Source organism: Anopheles darlingi, chromosome 2 (genome assembly GCF_943734745.1).
Source record: "Anopheles darlingi chromosome 2, idAnoDarlMG_H_01, whole genome shotgun sequence".
NCBI lineage: Eukaryota > Metazoa > Arthropoda > Insecta > Diptera > Culicidae > Anopheles > Anopheles darlingi.
The window spans coordinates 25,256,903-25,276,902 of record NC_064874.1 but is presented as its reverse complement, the minus strand read 5'-3'; the positions used below and the strand labels follow the sequence as shown (position 1 = coordinate 25,276,902).

At 47.6% G+C, this 20,000-nt stretch overlaps 1 protein-coding gene across 14 annotated transcripts in view; it reads right to left on the bottom strand.

Annotated features, from left to right (window-relative positions):
* The window catches only part of LOC125947939 (alpha-1,6-mannosyl-glycoprotein 2-beta-N-acetylglucosaminyltransferase), a 46,010-nt gene that overhangs the window by 14,913 nt on the left and 11,097 nt on the right, over window positions 1–20,000 (bottom strand). For 13 of the 14 annotated variants that reach the window (XM_049673513.1, XM_049673518.1, XM_049673523.1 and 10 more), the window contains 3 exons: window positions 4,598–5,309; window positions 1,125–1,253; window positions 885–1,001 (listed from right to left, as the gene is read on the bottom strand). In XM_049673513.1, the coding sequence (XP_049529470.1) occupies window positions 885–1,001; window positions 1,125–1,253; window positions 4,598–4,607 (256 nt within the window). In that variant the 5' untranslated portion in view covers window positions 4,608–5,309. Of the gene's footprint in view, window positions 1–884; window positions 1,002–1,124; window positions 1,254–4,597; window positions 5,310–19,179; window positions 19,990–20,000 lie in introns of those variants that run through there. The other variant, XM_049673525.1, reaches the window with a different exon arrangement.

Sequence of the window (20,000 nt, the reverse complement as noted above, 5' to 3'; positions counted from 1 at the left end):
GAAAGTTGAAGGCATGGCAAGAAACAGTTTCATCCATCCACCGGGTTCGGTCCCACACCGGTGCGAAAGTAATGAACGAAAGCAGGGAAACCCAACCGGAAAAGCGTAACTGTGCTCGCATTCGCTGATAAAGGCCCGTAAGCGATAAAGTTTTGCGCTTAAAATATTCATCGCGCGAAACGCGGAAACATCTGCCAGACATTCTATTCGATTGGCGAGGAACAACTCGCAGCAGGGATTCCAGTCCCAGTCCTGATGTACCATGAGCGAACGGAGAGATATATTCGCCCCAGGAAGGGAGACCCAGGATTGAAGCAACATTAAAGCGGCCATTACTACTGGTGAGCTTTCACTAACTGTATCCATGTCAGCACATCAGGAGCGAAGGTGTGAGACCCTGCACCCCGCACTAGTCACCCGGGTGTACCGGTGTGCTGAAGGATGTTTAATATTTAATTAAACGGTAACGGGTGTTGGCCTCGAGCCTGTAGCGCACGGTACACAGCCACTTCACTACGGGGGCTGTGCTAGTGGGCTGTGACGTGCGGGAATGGAAATGTTTACAATATTACATCAATATTAGCAGCTACTTCCGTCGAGCGAGGGGGAGGGTCTAGGGTTGTTATCGTTCCAAAAAACCGATGATACCGCTACCAAGGGCCATCCAAGAAGAACTTTTCAACTGAATAATGAAACCGGGCACCTCCCCAACCCCGGCGGCATTCACATGACCCCTCATTGGGACTGGGGATGTCATAAAATCGGAATCGTTTCCAACATCTCTCGATCATTTGCTTGAGATGAGCTCGGGTGCGCCGGGAGCCGGGCCGGACCGGGCCGGTAGGACGTGCATCAGGGACGTGCTAATAAATTCCATTCCATACCGTGGGTTGCGTTGCGGGATTTGCCGGTCAAATATTTATGAAATACCGGTGGCACCATCTGCAGGATCGCTGCCGTCGAATAGTTGGTGCTGTCGCTCGGTCCACTGTCGGAGGAGTCTGGAGAAGAAGCAGAAACACAGAAGCAGTTTTAGGGGTTTAAATTGTAGTTGTTTGCTGTAGCTTGTTTGACGGGCACTAATCGTTTGATGGTACACACTACATGGTGCTGCTGCAACTTACCATAGTTTATCACGTGAAATTGCAGAAATGCAAACAAGATGAATACAATGATGGCAGACCGGATGTAGAGCGTGTGTCGTCTGCGGGCCAGTGCACCAGTGTTCGGTAGTGAGATCGCTATTCGATGAACTGTGTGGGAGGAGAAAAGTGGTAGAAGGTTAAATGCATTTTCGGCAGGAACAGATCACAAAAGTTGTTGAACTGAAGTTAGTTTGTGGTACTGGAACTGGGAATAAAACATCCCGAGGCTGCAGCACGTTACAAAGCCATCTCCATAGAGATGTATTCCAATCTTTCACAAAACAAACCCGGTTTTTCTTCGTAAAGTTCCAACTGAGCTGTACGGAAAGGCTGTCCGGTGGAAAAGTTATATAAAGGCAAGATTTCGATGAAACTGTCACGGACAGCGGCGTTCACCCGGCGTTCACTCGAACTACAAACCCGGAAACTAATCCTCCCGGGAAAGCAAACTTTTCCCGCAAAAGCCCAACCCTGGCCCCTATGCAATAGCAGATACCCGCCAAAGGCAGCTTAAACGAGGTTTTTGACGCATTGACGCTGTTGATGTTATTGTTGTGCGGAGTTTTCCGAATTTTTGCCAAATGTATATTCAGAAATGGCAAAACATTAAACACAACCTTTTTTTTACTTTGTTTTCGCTTCGACGGGGAATTGGCCTCGCGAAAAGGGACGATGGTGGAGAGGGAATCAAATCGAGAAAAATCATTTCCACCAAAAACCGTGAGCCTGCTTCCTCGTATGTGTGTGTGTGTTTGTGTGTCTGCTGGTGATGGTGGATAAAGTTTCGTCTCCTGCCGAGGGATGTTGGCCCTAAATGATGAGCTTGTGCCCATCCGTGCACCCCATCAGCAGCGAGGCAACGAAGGCGCAAAAAATGATATTAGCCAACGAACAGAAACAGAAACAATTTGGTTGGTAGCCCCTCCGAGGATTTGCGGGAGGAATCACAAACCGGAAAACCGGAACACCGTTCGGTCGGTCGGTCGGGTGTTGGTGACACATTTGCGTCGGAATGGTTTCGCACCAGTGGATTTTATTCTTTTGCTGGCATATTTTAGCGGGGGCCCACACGCCTCGGGGGACTTGAGGCGCACGCTGTGAGAATTATAACACGGAACACGAGTCTCCTTCTTTCGGCCATTTTTATCGTCCCTTCGCTGCTGGCCCGTAACGTCCGGGATGGGTTGGGGTCGAGGGATGTCGAGAATGGGAGTGTCAGTCGAGCGGATATAGAAGGAGATGTCAAAGAGTCAAAGTCAAAGTGGAAGCTCTACACGCGCTCGTATGGTTTCGTCGGCAAAGGCTAAACTACGAATTTTATGCTGCTCCGTAACAGTGCCTCCCAGGCCGGTGGCTGCAGGATGAAGAGGTAAATTGAATTTGCCAAATGTAACCGTGAATTGATGGGCCACAAGGACACAAGGAGCGCGGATGTGGTATGCTCTGTATGCACGGAACGCGCTTAGTGGCGCAGTTGGAGAGAGAAAGATGGAGAGAAAGAGAAAATCATTTCAATAAATTTTTGCCCATTAGCACACGCTCGATAAGACACGAGAATCAAACTTCACTGCCAGATTTTGCGCATCTGCGACCAAGGCGGCAGCATCTTGACAGAACCGATTGTGCCCTTCTTTCGCCATTCGAATCTCTTCGATTCGAAGATGGGTTCGAGCAGTGGGTATTCGAGAGGTGATGCAAGGTTAAAAGGCGCTTTTCCTTTGGGTCGAGACTTTTAAGACTTTGCATTATGTCTTCGACGGTTCTGTTCGAACGTCCCGTGATGATGCGCCGGTGCCAGCCAGATGGTGCCATCCAGCTTTCCACCACCAAAGGATAGCCAATGCTACATATACTTCGCAACATTAACGCCGGAAATGGTTAGCCTGGGACTAAAAGCTAGAGAGCGGGGCAAGGGGAGAGGTGTGTGTGGTGGTGCCATGTCATGGTGAGATGAAATTGTGTTATCGTCATTTACCAAACACACTCATACACGTGTGCTTGTGTGCTCCATTTGGCGCTTTATGATCCTTGATTGGATATCATAAGGTGTATCCCGGAGTGGAGCGAGTGCGAAGGGTTCTAACATGACATGGATATGTTGGTCAAATGTTTTCATCGTCATGCCACGCTGGTTACATTTCCCGTGAAGGGATTCGTAGGCCGGTTTTTTTTCCAAAAAGAAAATATTGAAAATAGAATGCGTAATACTTCCCGTTGAATATTTTAAAAATATATAAAAGAGATTTTCCTTTTCAGAAACGAAAGAGATGCGTAACACGGAACCGGGTAATGAAAGTCATAGGACTCTCTGATTGCAAATGAATATGAATATTGAAATGGCATCTACGTTAAAATGAGAAGCTTATAATAAACGTAAAACTTCCCACTGCGTACAAAAGTAACAATAAACTTTCTGAATATTAGAAAGAAACCTGAAATTAAACCTGCCTCTCGCGTATGTGCGTTTGCATACCAAGGCGTCAGAATGTCAAGAAAGTTTGTGCGTGAGAAGGTGCAAAGCTGTCTCTGCGACTTAACGTTATCAGCAGGAGGACATCGGAATGAAACGACCGAACAGCATGTGATTAACTGGAAAAACAAAAGTTGGCCAAGATTTATCCAACCTCACAAGCGCGGCAGATAGGAACTCGGTAAAAGCAGCCTGTAACAACTTCCGCTAACAACAAACTTACAAAGCCGAAAGCGTTGGCATCCGGTTGCCGGAAGCTGGAATGTGTTTGATTTGCAATGCTCGTCCGTGTCTCAGGCAGTCGCGTGCGGTTTTACAACAGCAACAAAAAACAGGAAAAAAGGAAGATGGAATACCGAACGAAACGGAGGACGTTCGCACTTCCTCCCGAATACTAATTCGATGAAAGTGGATTAATTTCCCACGAACCACCACGACACCGCGGGAGGTGCCAACACAGGGCGGGGTGCGCGTATGGCGCAGCAGCACGACATCCGAAATTCCGGTAAACATGGCAACGAGAAGAACTCCAGAAGCCTGCTTTGCCATGCCTTGCAAGGGAGTGGGTTGCTTCTCTCCGAAGGTGGGGCCCAAATCCCACCCGTGTTGATGGAAAAACGTGAAAAATGTTTTCGAAGAAAGGAAAACAGACTCCCCGCGACGCGACGGTGCGATGCGGAAATGTATCTTCACAAAGGTATTCGCACTCTCTGTGTCTCGGTGGGACCGCAGAGACCTCTGCCTGTTTGTAGTTACATCCGTGTGGCCCGTTGTGTTGCACTTAGGACCCCCGGTAATCTTGTTGCCTGTGTTCAAGCTGTTCAGGAAGTGTTTTGCCATGGCGGCCGGCATGGTGGCTGTCTGGGACCCCCGGGGGGCTTCGTCCGCATTGGGACATGCTCATTGGTGGAAAGTGCCTTTCCGTAGGACGAAACATTTTGTTCCCAAAACAAAGCCAAAAACTCGTCTCTCGTACACTTACCTCTCATCATATAGTGTTGACCGGCTGGCAGGGCGAGCTGCCCCCCCGCGTTGGCCTGGCGAGGTTCCTTAGGGGTGGAGGATGTTGCTAGTGGTTCCGTACGCACGTAGCTTAGCAATACACGGCGGTCCTGTGTGCCTGGGGTGCTAGCGTACCTTGGCGTGTACACCAACACGTGTCACGAATATGTCCTCACCTCCTGCTTATTCAACGGTCTCTATCGACACTGCCACTGACACTGCACCACCAGCCACTAGGAAACCAGGGCAGAAGGGCAAAGGTGTTTCTGTCTTTTTGGGTTTTTTACCTCTCCGATAGATTATAAACGTTCCCTGGAGCGATACACGGTCAGCAAGAATGCAAAAGCAAGGATCAAGAATGCACGTTTCACTTGAACGCTTGAATGACGCCACCATCGGCAGCACTGTCCTCGGCATCCGGAAGTGGAGCGGTTTCGTTCTGTAACATTAGACACTCGTACACACGGCACCAGCTACTCTTTTGATCCGTCCTTCTACCGGTGGTGCTGGTGGTTGATGGTAGTGTGGTGCGATGGTTTGTAGAGTTAGCGATGACGAAGCTCGGTAGATAAGCCGGAAACCGAGAACCATCGCTATACCACTGTGTTCCGGTCAGGTGTAGTGTACACCTGTTATCTGGAGGCGGTCGTCCGGAGTGTGCAGACTAGTCGGCGGACGGTGTCAGAGTGCATCTGTGGATGACAGAGTGGAGCAGAGGACGAAATTGTATTAATTTCAATGACATGAATTAATGTAAGACTTGCTGGTGTATCCAGTGCCTCGCTTGGCTGTCTTTAGCACCTTCGACCGTTGATGTTGATTGTTTCTGTTTGCTTAGGATAGAAGCTTCTAAGGCTTCCCGTGTGGACTTTCTGTGGATCAGCACAGTGCTTAGCAAAGAGCAAGCAACGCTTTGACGAAGAAGTAAACATCTAAAGACCGCTTCATTTAAAATCTGGGCGTAGGCAATGGGTGTTATCGTGGGATAACTTTAAGGTACAGAGAACGTTGAGCTTTAAAACAAAAGGTTATAATGCCTTTTCCGCAGAAAAAAAACCAAAATCATTTGCGATGTAGAAAGTTGATCGAGAAGGCTGAACGCCCATTTTGACATTTGGTTCTTCAACGACACATTCGATGGATTTAATATGTTATGTTAATATGTTCTATTGTACACCATGGGTTATCGTCACATGGAAAGAGCGGCTCTTATTAGGAAAGATATGATTGAGACGGTCTGTTGCTAGTTGGTTTTGTCGGAAAACTGATTTTGATTATTCTCTTTATTAAATTTCATTCTGTTATACGTCTTTACAACACGAAGGCTACTTAGAGAGTAAGCTCATTGTGCTGCTGGTTCCTTGACATGTATCAAAGATTGCTTGATCGAAGGATTGCGGTATTTGACACGATGTTGCCTCGCTAGATGCTCGCTAACAGGTTTTCTATTAAAGATTTGAATAGCAATATCCCGGATTTTTTACCATAGTTCTAGATGACACGCAGCGCATGAGACTCGCCCGGCTTCGGTGGGCTGGGCATGTCATGAGAATGGCAGACGACGACCCAGCCCGTAAAGTCTTCTTAGGCCTTCCGGATGGACAGAGAGGGCGTGGTAGGCCCAAATCGAGATGGAGCGACGGTATCGACATTGACGCCAGAATAGCAGGACTACCGACTTGGAGGACGACGGCGCTCGATCGCGAGCGGTGGAGGAATCTTCTTTGGCAGGCCAAGACCGCTCGTCGGTTGTAGCGCCGGATAAGTAAGTAAGTAAGTCTAGATGAAACGTGTAATATCATCTTCTCCTATTTTCAACATAGATTTATCAAAATGAAATTTGTAGCAATGATAGATGATGAGTTTTTAAGCAAATTGTTATAAAAAAAACACCATATTAGAAGTTGAGTTTGAAGCTAGCGTGAACGTGAAACACAGTCCCGTCGTTTCGTAAGTTTCAATGAAATTATATTAAAATTGATTTTCAATCACCCCTGGCCCGTAAAACTAGCCAACGACAGATGGACAAGTTGGGTGACTTCACATCTCCTACCGTGGACGGCACTAGCAAAAATGGTCCGCATCGATCGTCCATGTCTGGCAAAAATTTGGTCCGAAGCAACTTTGCCAATCAATCCCCGGGAACATCTGCTGAACGAGATCGATCGGCCAGTGCACCCATCCGTATAGCTGCCAAGCTGCTTTGCTACGAACTCGGGACCCAGCACGAGTGTACCTTTTTACCATTGCTCCCATTTCCGGTTCTTTTTCCCAGTGCGATTTTGGACGAAATGGCAACTTCTCGAAAACGGCGACGAGCGTGCAGCAAAAGTTTTCCTCGTTCGCATCGATGACGAGAGAAGTTCGAGGGAAACTTTTCTCGAGAGAAAAAACGAAGAGAAACACGATAATCCGGCGACGGTTACGTCGGTGGCTCTTCCGGCGTCTTCCTTAGGGTGCTGCCATTCTGCAGCATTAATTATTGTGACTCGAAGAGGTCTCCACTTTTAATTGCATCTTTCTGCCATGGAACTGCTAGTTCCGTTATGACCGCAGTCATACCAGCGCTAGTGCTCAAGATACTCGATGTCTTCTTCACTTGGGTCACCTGAGAACGGGAGCAAACGTAGTGCAGCGGTGAAAGTGGGTCACCGGTATCCCGGTATCATTTCGCACGCTTTTCACCATTCCACTTTTCATCATTCCATCATACTGATATTCAATTTTCATTTTTATGTTTTTGGGGTGGTCTTCCGCCAGCAACGGCCAAGGTTGTGACGCGCACGAGTGCTGGAAGTCCCATCGCCCCCATTCCGAATACTCACGTTCCATCAAACGGCATTTCCCATTTTCTACGAACCCTCACCCCGCTGGGAGGAAGTGAAGTTGTCCTCGGGAGACAAATTGAATCGCAACGAGCCCATTTCACTTTGAACCTGAGCGCCACGCGAGCACCATCTTGGCAGCACATCTGCCGTCCATTAGAATGCTTTTTAGATGGAGGCTCGTAATGAAAAGCTTTTAACGCAACAAGAGGCATATTTCGGGGCGGCTGCGAAGGCCAATGGTTTGGTTTGTTTTCCGTACACGCACGCATTTGCATATCCTCGCGGATTGCCGGGAATGGAGCCTTGCTCCGTGCCGCCTTCGTCTAAAACCTCGTGAACGTTTGTTCATTCACTCAGGTTTTTGATGACGACCAGTGGCCAGAGCAGCAGACACTTATCCAACTAGAATGGAGGGAATGGTTATCGACAATTAATCGAACGCAGAACCGGAGATGGCTAAGTGTACTTAGCCAATGGCGCAAGCAGTAGGCTGACAGTGTCGCAGCGATTTTCTCTTTCGATGATCCACTCCAAAAAAAGCACTAGCACTTTATGGCCAGCGGACAAGCCAGACTGGTACGGTGAAATTAAATTTTACGCAAACATGAAGACCTGAGAGGCCCTAAAATGCCTCAATCAACTGCCTGATAAGCACTTTCACGCCATAGTTTGAGGGCTGTGAGTCTACCGCTTATGTGGTCGGTCGCCAGCGCTCCTACGATTTAATATGAGACCGAAGGCTGGCGTTGGCCGGCATAAGCATGACATCGACACTTAAGGCTGAAGTAATTAAAAGTGAGGCATGTTTTAATTTCTTTGATGCCACCGACCTCCGACCCCAAGCTCCGAATCCCACTCCGGAAAATGACTTTATCGGAGCAGCTATCCGGGGCTGTGCATGGCACTAAGCCGGAACCCGGGGTGGGGTGTAGCAGGTTCAGCAATAAAACCGAGAAACATAATGGCAACTTTTCATCGTCGCTCGGTGGAAACTTCGCACGATGGGATGTTCCGTGGACCTTTTTTTGTGGGGAGGGGCGTTGAGCCGGATGGTTGGGATACCGAGAACGGGATCAGAACGGTGAGTGAGCTAACCGGAGGGAGAATCGGGTGGAAGCAAACGCAGGGCAATGGGCACACCCTCGTCCGTGTGACGTTAAACGGGCTTTGCATATTTCATGAAGCACCCCGTGGTGCCGGACCTTAGAAGAGGCCAAAGGAAACCGGCCAGAAGTGTGATGTATCGGAGTGAACAGATACATCCGGAGCTCTCTTTCTTTCTGGGCTCAAAGGCTCCTTGCTAGATAGGAATCCTTGTCCTGGTAGTCGCGGATCAGTTGTGTGGCCCACGATGACATTCAAATGCGATGTAAACACCGTTGGGTACCATAAGGTTAGCGATATTGCAACAGGAAGACTGTTGGAAGGCATTAAAGTTTAATATCCTGGCTCTTGGCCTGCAACGTGGCACCCAACCCTGTCGGTAGTCGGTAAACATTGAAATCGAATTTCATCCGTCATTAACCGTGCGGAAAGCGGTAGCCATTGCCTGAGGTGCTAGCGATTGAGTTGTGTCTATACGCGGCCTGGATGAATTAAAACGAATCCCTACAACGAGTCTCGCTCTCGTTAGCCTCACCGGAAGTGGTTGGCAAACAGAAATTTAATTTAACATCGCTACGCCAGCCGGAACTCGGTGGAGGTATTTGTTCGTTGGAAGGGTAAAGGGTAAGGTGGTTTGAGATTGTGGTTATAATTAGAACGAATGAAACCGTAAAGGGCTAATAACGTGTGAGTTGTGGATGGATGAGATTCGCACAGTTTAGGTTTAATTCATTTATAGGTTCTTACTAACTAACTAACTAACATTAATCTTAGTTAATCTTTTTAAAAATTGCAAATGGTGTTTAGTTAGTACTTTTTTTGTTTACTTTTTAGTAAATTAGGATTTGATCATGTTTAACATTGGTAACTAGTAGATGTAGATATTAACGTTTCTTACTCAAAATATACTCCTATGACGACATACATTATATATTGAAATGATGAAACCTTTGTTTCTTATTCAATGGACTATTTATTGCTTTATGTTAAAAAAAAGGTAAATACGTGAGGTAATAAAACATGTTGTATAACAAACATGTGTAACACACCTGTCAAAAAATATCTGGTAGATTCTTTTTCGGCAACCTTGATGATTCTACCTTTTTTTTTGTACATTTATTTGCTACAATAGTGTTGGCCGTCGTTCCGAGTTTCTCTGAAAATGGAAAGTTGCACCACAAGGGAATGGAAATCGATCTCAATCTCACAGCTCAAGCAAAAAACCCCTTGATGGCCTCCTTTTTCCAGTGCTTGGGAAACTCAGGCCAGATAATTAGACGAGTGATTAGTGCAGAAGAAAGAGTATAAATAGACACTAGTCATGCCCGTTCCGGTCAATCCAAGCCGTCGATTACGCTCCGCTTGCATGGCATATCCGGACACGAGGCTCATGAATTATGCCCATGGGACAACCGGCATTTCGAAGACCTTCCGTCGATAAAACCGATGTCGCTACGTCTAATCGATATTGGATTGCTATGGTCAATCGAACGAAAGCACGCAGCTGGCACTACTCGACCCGGAAAGGAAAAGCCCAGATGAATGGTTAAAGGGGGGTGGTGGGGGGTTGATACAGCCGATAATGGAGTGAGCAAATTGTCAATCTTCTTGCGAGTTGCTTGCGTGCCTTGTGAGGGAAAGTTCCGCAAGATTAGCGGTACAAGGATTACGGTGCGTCCGGTATCGCACGGATTGGTGGAATTCATTAGGAAGATTCACCGAGGTGTGCATTGGAAGGAGGCAACTGGATGCTTTCCTGCACGATATGATCTCTCTCTCTTGCGCGCGCGCGCTCTTTCTTGTTGACATCTTTCCCATTGACTGGTTCTTAATAGAACGTGAAAATCAACCGTGAAAGGCAGATCTACTTTGTTGCTTCTTTCGGTGGATCGATTCTTGGACGCCGCATTTTCCCTTTGAAATGTTTGCCTCACATCTCTTCTGGTCTGTGTCACCAGTAGACATGTTGAGGTCGAGAGGCGAGCCCACTCCAAGCTAGCTTTTGTATTGGTTGCTCGATGGTCACTCTTACCGCCGTGGTCTGTCTCGAGTCTCAGCGCCATGACGTGACATTGAGCAGAGTATTATCATCCACCACTTACTCCCGTTGGTCCCTAGATACACGTACACACACACACACACACAGACAAGCTAAAATAAGATGCTTTATTGAATTTCATGTCAATCACAGTCGCTCTTCGGTGGTTTTTCTCCATTTGCCACATCATCCACCATGGCCACGGCATGGAACGGGAAATGGCAGGTTCAAAGAAAAACCAACAAAGATCACGCAACTCAACCCGCGGCTTCGCACCTCGGGGCAGGGGACGCCATTGGACGCCATTTCAATGGCGAAAATATTATGCTTTTCATTTCCAATCTTCCTTTTCTGACCTTTTAAGCATTGGCAAGGGGTGGCAAGCAAACCGTACAGCATCATCCTGGCGAGAAACAGGCCACGTCTTTCGGCCCACGATAGCGATATTACGAACGTGGATTGCACGCGAAAGAAAGATGAAAAAAACGGGCAAACGAATTTTGCATCCCCGGATTGAATGGAACCGTGCACGGTGACTCGGAACGGATCTTTCTAGCGTGCTATCGACGACGATAAGCCGATAAGATGGTGGTGTGTGATGGCTATTGCGTCGCATGAGCCGGATACTATTGCATACTATTCATGGGGAGGGCAAGCAGTCGGGATCGGCGAAGCCATGCTACGATACTTCCACAGCATCAATAGCTCGGGGCAAGGTGGACTCCAGATAATGAAAATCCTTCCCTTCACGTTGCGGTAATCAAGGAAAGCACGAGACGAGTTTTCATGCCTCACAGCCCGAGAGTAGCAGCAACAGTGGCAATAGTAGGCTGTAGGGAAGCTCAGAACATAGGGTTCGGCCCGGTTTGACATAAAATTGTAACTGATGTTGATTTATTGCCACAACGTTCTCGCACATTTTCCTACATTTCCTCGTATTGGCTGTGTAAGTAAATAGAAAGCAATTTATGGATCAGTCACGGTTGAGGGTGGAGTTGAAGGTGCGCTAGCTGGCTGCCGGTGGGTTTGGTAGGTCGATATAAATCATTTCTAATTGGGTCCCTTAACTGTCGACCATCGTGTCGTACCGTTGCTATGGGACTCCATTGCGTAGGCCCACTTCGATTCGCAATAAATATTTGGGCTGACAGTGTTTCATTAGCATTTAGTATAGATCGTCTTGTATCGCTCGTGGTATAGATCGTCTTGTATCGCTTTGTCATAGTCCCCTACTCCCCTTCGGGCAGTTCCCCATTGCTCTCCCATCTCAATACGCTTCCCGCTGGGCAGGCAAACGATTGAAAAACTTGAAAAACGCTTTTCCCGTAAACGGATATTAACATTCACGAGAGCCATCTCGTGAAAGCATCAATCATCCCACCACAAAACAAAGACACACAGAGCATTTCGGGGTGTAGCCGAAATGGGGAACCGGCGATGGTGCAAAATGGTGCAGAAATCGTGATAAAATTGACAAAGAATTGCTCCTTTTCCTGCCTGGCAGTTCGGTTGGTGTGCCGGTGCCCACGGACTTTAGTCCGCAATCACACCAACCAACCACCCATGGTGGTGGCAGAGCTCTAGAGGTGCGCTGCCGCAACATAAAAGAGCGGCTCGAATACGAAATAAATCCGCGAATGGTAAAGGACCAAACCAAACCGGGACCATCGTGTTCATGATCGCTTTTATCTGTAGCCCTTTCCAAGCGCAACCGTTTCCTCACACACACACAGCATTTGGGGTGGACTGTGGCCCCTCTATATTCCCACTAGTGAGGAGGGCGAGCGTTGTTGTTGAACATTGAGAAAATATTATTCCTTACATGTTGCTCCCCGTCCCCTTGGCCGGTACCACGGTTGCTATTTTATGTGTGTACGCGAGTGTATGTGTGTGTGTGTGTTTGTGTGCTGTACGGTGTGCAGGCGCGCTGTTTGTTTAAGAAAACATACATATTCATTCCAGTGGCAAGTGATGAGCATTCGTTCGGCCCCGGGCTCCCCACCGACAACCGTGCTGACAGGCTAAAGACATCGGTCCTCACTCAACACCGCCACCCACCATTCTACCCTAGTCACACCACCACCCTACGGAATCGGGAGCGGTTGGTGAGAGACGCCCACAAAGACTTGTCGGTGGGTTCGTGTTATCGGAATAGATATTAAACATACGCCCACGCAGATGTTCACGTACATCCCCACCGCCCGGCCCTTCAGAGGGTGGCAAGGTCGTTGACAAAGGTACGAGCAACCCGAGGATTTACTATTACCAACCGGTTGGAATAGGTGACAGTCGAGCTTTTGGTAGTTTCTCGTTTGGGAACTGATTTTTGAATGCCTAGGGCGATGGCGATGGCGATGAGGAATACGGGGCCCTTTTCCATCAGCATCTCTAGAAGGTAGTTGGTTCCATGAGCTAAGACCGAGTGAATGTAGCAGTAGCGATGTGTGTATGAGTGTAATATTTTGATATCGTTTTGAATATTGACAGTAGAATTAAATTGCGTTGTTGGACGTACTTTCGATTACTTTATTTTTAACTGTTTAACAAACTGGATGGAATACTAATGTACGAACCTGGGGAACAGTGTGGGACTGACATCCACTAAACCAATGGCTTAGTTCCGCGCAGTGTGCCTCTTTCGAGATGACTCGGAGTGAAGGACTTTGGATTACTTAAAAGTGCTTTCTTCGATTATTTTCAGTGTTGGTGAAATGCATCAACTTAAATTCTGATATGCCAATGGTTACTATGATCTATGCAGTATATAGTATAGGCAATCAATGCTTACTCTGGTTGTTTAATGAGTTGTAGATAACGATACAACCGACATTCCGTGATTCTGCCGTATTTTATCTCACTAGTTTGTGTATTAATAAATAATATACTTGATTCCAGCATTATCTTATATAAGCTTTGATTGAATGCAAATAATTTGGCTTGACTTAATCCTCCAAACCGAAATAATAATATCGTTTCGGGTGGCTATATTCTATAAAAATCCAATCGAATTTCATTCAATTTATTCTTTGATTATCATAATCGAATGACGTTCGTTCTGTTATTCGGTTTTTCCTCGTCTGATTCCATGATCCCTGTGTAGAATGTGCTCAAACTACGACCGCGAATGCCGTCTCACGACGATGGAGCAAATTTTTTAAGCAAATTAATCCCCTCAATCCTTCTGCCTCCGCTGCCACTGTGCAGGACTCGCACTACCGATCCGTTCTAAAGCCCACGGACAAAGCTCTAGCAAGCATGCAAAAGAGCAAGAAGCATGCTTGTTCCGGGCACGCTGGAATCCCGGTGATCCGTGCCATTGGATTTGCAATTTAATTTTTCGTTCAACACAATATAAAGAAAGAAGAAAAACGCTAGCGCATGGCGTTGGGTGAGTGTATGTGTCACCTGGCCATGCACTAGTGTTGTGCGATATGGTATGCGCGAACGCTCGCAAGCGCGGTGGAAGCATCATCTGTTGGCTGCTAATTGAAATCTATTATTAATGGCAGCTCATTTTTCGCCAGCACGAGCACGGTCCTCTTATCCGCCCAGTGTGAAACCAGCGAGGTGGTGCATATGCAGTACGAAGAAGAAACAAGGTTGATGCAACGCGCGAGCGCATGCAGAAGGAATAGAAAACAGTGGCGACCCGGTGGTTCCCGGGTCGTTGCCGGGCGACACGGAACCAAGCATAATTTATCACCCATCAAAACGTACCACCCCTTACCCGTTCCCCAAACTGACCTTATCCGCGTATGTAGAGTCAAAATGGCACTGGGTCATACCGACCATCACAATGTGTTTGTGTGTCTGTGTGTGGCAGGAGTAAAAAATAAAAAAAGATGGGTGTAAGGACAGCCGCAAAAACCCAATTTGCACTTGTACAGCGTGAAAGGGGGTGGTGGGTGTGGTGCGAAGCCTGGAAGCCTTAGCCATCGTTTATTCATGGCAGATCCATGGCGCTCGGTGCTGTTAGAGGTGCATCACTGCACCTTTCCTCCCATTGAACGCGGTGCATTCGGAGACCATGTCCAGTCAACATCCAGGAACAGGAGCAGGAGCGTAAATATTTCATCGGACCATGAAGATATGAGTGGATTGCATGTGAGCCAACCAGTCAGCCAACCAGCCAGCCAGTAAACAGAGCCACTACTCGATGGAACTACTCGTGATCTAATAACATGCCACACACCGGCGACCATTCAGTAACGACACGGGACGAGGAACGCCTCGGACCGGCCGGCTCCTAGATATCTTGAAAACTAGAAAAGGGTTGACCAAACGAACACCACGGTCCATTCTCGACGCACCTTTCTCGGTCCCGTTTACGATCGCAGTAATGTCAAACACCGTACGCCTCATCCTGCCCACCTCGAGGGCGGCCGGTATGTGGCCGTTTGGTTTCTCTGGTAGTTGCTTTATGTAATCAGCACGACCAGGTCGGTACGGTGGCTTTCCAGGGCTTTGTTTCCATCACAGGGCAGCTACGTACTGGCTTTTATCGATTGCACAATTGCACAATTGCTCGAACACTGTCGCAATTGCACATTACACAGCACAAGGCAATTTATGGGTTTCATTTTGTGTTCTGAAAAATGTGAGGGAATCTCAATGGCAGGCACGTACTGGGAATGGCACTATCCGAAGGATATGTTCTTTCTAAAAATCCAATAAAACCACTCCAAGCGGTTCACCACAAACCCTTGGCCAGTGACTCCGGGAGTCACCATCGGAGAACAATCTAGAGCATAAACCACTCCGGGGACCGCAGAAGAGCAAGTAAATGAGATTACACAGAAGGTATTTCCTCGTTGCTCGTTCTGCTGCCAAACGGAGTACCAGTATCAACTTCATGGGATGATGGCTCGGTGTCTACCTTGGGTCAATATTTGAGCATTTTGTGCCTCAGCTTTCGGAACAACTTTTCCCATGCTGCGTGTTTCAATATTGTGTGACGTTGTGATTTTGCGTCTCGTTTACCAACACACTGCGCCCCATTGCTCGTAATGGCGAGGGTTTAATTAAGCTTTGGAACTCACGTTCATGCAGCCGCCCACCATCCAAAAAGGGGCCAGCTCAGATGCATCTGTCGAGAGCATCACTCACCGGGAGCGAAAATGGTTGAACCATTTAAAAGGCGACCATTTTGTGTTTGTATGTGGGGACATTCCGAGGGTTTTGGGGTAGGTCTCTGGTCTCTTAGGGTAAAGAACAGCCCTCCATTGCAGGAGCAGCAGTACACCTCTCGCCACTGATCCTTCCCCGGGAAACAATTGGCAGAATACAACACCGAGGGTGAGGTGCAATTTCCCAAACATTTCCACCGCTTCCAACGATACGAACAATTGTTAAAATATCATCTTTCGAAGGGTCTGAGAGAGTCTATGGTTCGTGTCGCGAAACAATAAAAGTGCCATGTGCCAGCTGCATTTCCTGGGCGACACATATTAAACACTCCGCCCCTTGGGTGCACAAGTGGCACTTCACAATGCATTGCAGACCGTCTCAAGTAACCACTGGGAACCGAAACACCGGTGCTGCACTCGGCGTGCAAAGCGAGCAACAGGATATTTGTGAGGGTGGTTCATTTTTTGATGTTTCGTTTCGGGCACTCTCGAGCTGTTGTGACAACGATCGCGTTATCTAATTGGATTTTAAAACTTTGAAATCAAACTCCGCACGCTTGGGGCCCACGCGTTGGTGTAATGCAAAGTGCGGCTCCTTTGCGATCGAATTTGGCTTATAGTAGTGCCATAGTAGGCGAGGCCAGATGGCCATCTATGTTTTCGAAAACAGCTAACATGTAGGTATATGATGTTGGTCCCTGGGATTCGTTCGTAACATGAGAAGCCCCACTGTTGTTAGTTAATGTACTAGAACCCTCGCGAATGTAAACAACACGAGCATGTAACGGTGGTGACACTACGGGGCCGTCTGCAAGTGAAAACATGTCCATTTTCAGGGGCATGATCATGACACAGATCACAAACCATGGCGGCTGGCGTTACGGAATGTGGCGCAAGAACAGCCCACCAGCAGCAGCGCTGTCGTTAACGTTCGAAGCACATGTTTTGAGCGAAAATGTAACAGTGACCCTTCCCACATGTACGGCATCACTTCTCCCCCTAGGTATGGGGGCTTATTTTTGGTGGAACAATCGCCCGAAACCCAACCACTCTCCGGCGAGGGTGGAGTGGGGTTCCGTTGCTGCAATTTTCCGATGCTGCCCCATTCCGGCTACTGCATCATCACTCATCGTCGGTCCGTTTCTGCTTTCGTCAGCGCTTCTGTTGATGTGGGGATCAGAATGGTGATCTCCAGCACCAAAGGTAGCGCGAGGGGCGAGAGGAAGAGCGGTCTGGCAAAACGTGAGACAGACAATGGAAATTAATGAGCTCAGCACACCGGTGTATGAAACGAAATAAAAAAAAGGGCTCGGTCGGTGAGAATTACATCGAATTGCAATGCACTGCGGTTGCTGGTGGTGCTTGTGGTGGTGGTGGTGGTGGTGGTGGTGGTGATGGTGCGGGAAAACACCCCAACGCTCTCCAGTTCCCGCTTCTCTTTCGCGGGGGGGTGAACAGGGGGAGGGGTGTGAACAGCGGGGGTGGGCCGTGGCCTTTGCTCTTTTGCCGCAATGTCGCTAATGCGGTCGTTCGTCAGCCATCACTGCAGTGAGTTCGCCTGCTGGTGGAACGATCCGGTGCTATTCATGCTCCATGCGCCCCCACCAATGGCCCACCCCAAACTGGACGGCCGGATGTACGGTGTCTTCTTTTGATTTCCTTTCGGCCACGCTGTCGGGGAAGCGGCGTAATTATGTAACTCCTTCTGTCTCATTACTAGCATCTCCGGAATTCCAAAACGTCGCATCAAAGTAAAGGATTAGTGCTCTGAAGTGAGCCATTAAGAGTGCCATCATCCCGCGGGCGAACCAGCGTGCGGCACTGTGTGCTCCTGGTGTGCTGGTCATAATTGTTCTGTTCGAATTTCAATTCCAATTCCAGTGAAAGACTTCAGTATCGTGAGTATGATGAATGATGCAGCAAGAAATAGCAATGATTTGAAATTAAGTTGTAAATTATCAATCAAAAACCCATTTTACAGTCATTTTGAAAAGTTACGCGTTTGCTTCTCGATTCGACGGTCGCTACAGTGCGTACTGCACGGTCCAAGTATTTTAGTGTCTCGTTTAACGGCTCTTTTGACAGGCTAAAGCAATTTATCATTTTCGTTAGCAGTCTGTTTAAATGGCGCTTTGCAACCCAACCATGAAATGGTCTGTAGTGGAGTCGTCTTCGATTATGGGTATATTTTTTTTCAAGCTCTAAAACCTGCTATAAGATCTATAAATGAAATGAAAAATTATCGTTTTTTTACAACGATGTCAATGTGGCCGAGACTGCAACCATAGTGACATGGCGTGTGCCGAGCTTAGCCAAGCGCACGGCCATCTATGTCAACGGCAGGAGATTATGCACGGTTACAAATTAACACGCCAGATGAAGTGTCGAGCAAAATGGTTACATCGGTAGCCGGTCACGCGCTTGTACCTCACGTCGTACAGATCTTCGCACGGAAGCCTCCTTCCATGGCCACCGCCCTCTCATTCCGCGCAACCGTAGTGTGATTCAGGGTGTGTTACATATCGCTCCAGTATCACGCCGCTCGTGCACCAACACGAGCCATCGCTGGAGCACATTGGATGAGATTTTCCTTCATCACTCACCATTCTTGGCGCTTGGCGTTTCATTATCGTTTATTAATATCAAAGCGAACAAAAGGCGCAACTGAGTGGGATGAACGAGGGGGATGTAATCTCATCCATCTTCACCGAGCGAGCAGCACCCTCCTTCTCCTGCACCAGCGGCACATGAGGCGTGATAAATTCGAAAAAACTGTCCGAAACTGTGTTTGTCCAACGGGAGCAATCAGCAGCAGTGGCAGCAGCAGCCCAGGGAGTTGCAAGTGATGCTATAATTTTGGGGGGATCACAAAATCACACGGCCATGAAATCCGACCCGGCCGATCTGGCTGGCAGTTTACGATATCTGCAGTGATTGTTTGTATGTTCTCTGTCCGCCGGTGCCGGAAGACAGGCAAACACACGGATGTAATTCCTGCCCCGGGTTACCGTGTTTCGGTAACTTCGGTATATATTGGCTTTCCAGGACCAAGTAGGGGATGATAAGCTTATCAAAGGCGAGGGTGATGGTGCCGTGCAATCGTAAATTTGTTAAGGCGAAAACGTTGGCAGCCATCGAAAACCGTATGTTGGCATTTGGTCTTTTATCATTCCGTCATCGCAGGTCGTAAAGATAAGTTCACAAATTGAACAATTTTTTTGGTAGTCGTTCTTCTGGAGGTTAACCGAAGTGCATGTTGAATGTTGAACGCAATTTTTGGTATCAATCCATTGAGTTTTTGCAAGGTAGTTATATTTCCTAAGGTGATTATACTACCTAGGGTAATTATACCTCCTACTATCAGTCTAAAGCACTGTTTTCAATTATCAGATATTAAAACTGCACTCCAGTAGCTAGAAAACCGAAATGCGACTAAAGGTATACCAAAAACAATTGACAAACTCACCACAAAAGTCTAAGGATGTAGCCGGGATAACTCATTCAACGTTCAAAAAACGTACTAGTCACAACGAACACGAGCGACCGGGGTTCGAGACTATTTAAAATGCAAACTGCAACTGACACTCTAGCTAGACCTAGGAACACCGAAGCCGGTGGTCTCTCCAAGATTGCACTTCACCTAGCAGAAAGCAACGCTATCAAAAGTCGGAAACGCACGACTCAACTGCAACCGACTGAGGGGGCATTTGCATACCGGCGCGCAGGAGGAGAAGGAGGACGACATAATTTACACCAATTGCACAGGCGAAAAACGAGTTTGCATTCGCGATTCTCGGGCTCGGGATGATTAGAGTGACTGATAACACGTACATGGTCCCTCCTGCTGGTGGCCCTAGTATCTGTCGACCGGCAGACGCTTGCTGAACTTCTTGGGTGCGAAAGGAAGTAGAACCATGCCACATTGTCTATTCTGCTATGTCTATAGCTTTAAATCAAAATTGAACATTTGGGACAGCGCCTTAATCGGACCGAACCAAGTTTCAGTTGTTTTGAAATCATGAATGCCAACGCGCATGTAATAGATGACGGTTTGAAAAAACCTGTTTGATGGCGTAAAAGGTCTCACGCTTGGTCAATCATCACTGGTGCAGGTGGCATCTTCGTGGCATGGCGGTGCATGATTCAGCCATGGCATTTTTCGTGCAGTGAGCTTACAACTCACATTTTTTATTAATATAGTATACGAGATGTACTATACAGGAATTGTACTCTATTTTCATCACAGCAGGACATGGAAAGGATGTGAAAAATGTGTAGTAAAAACAT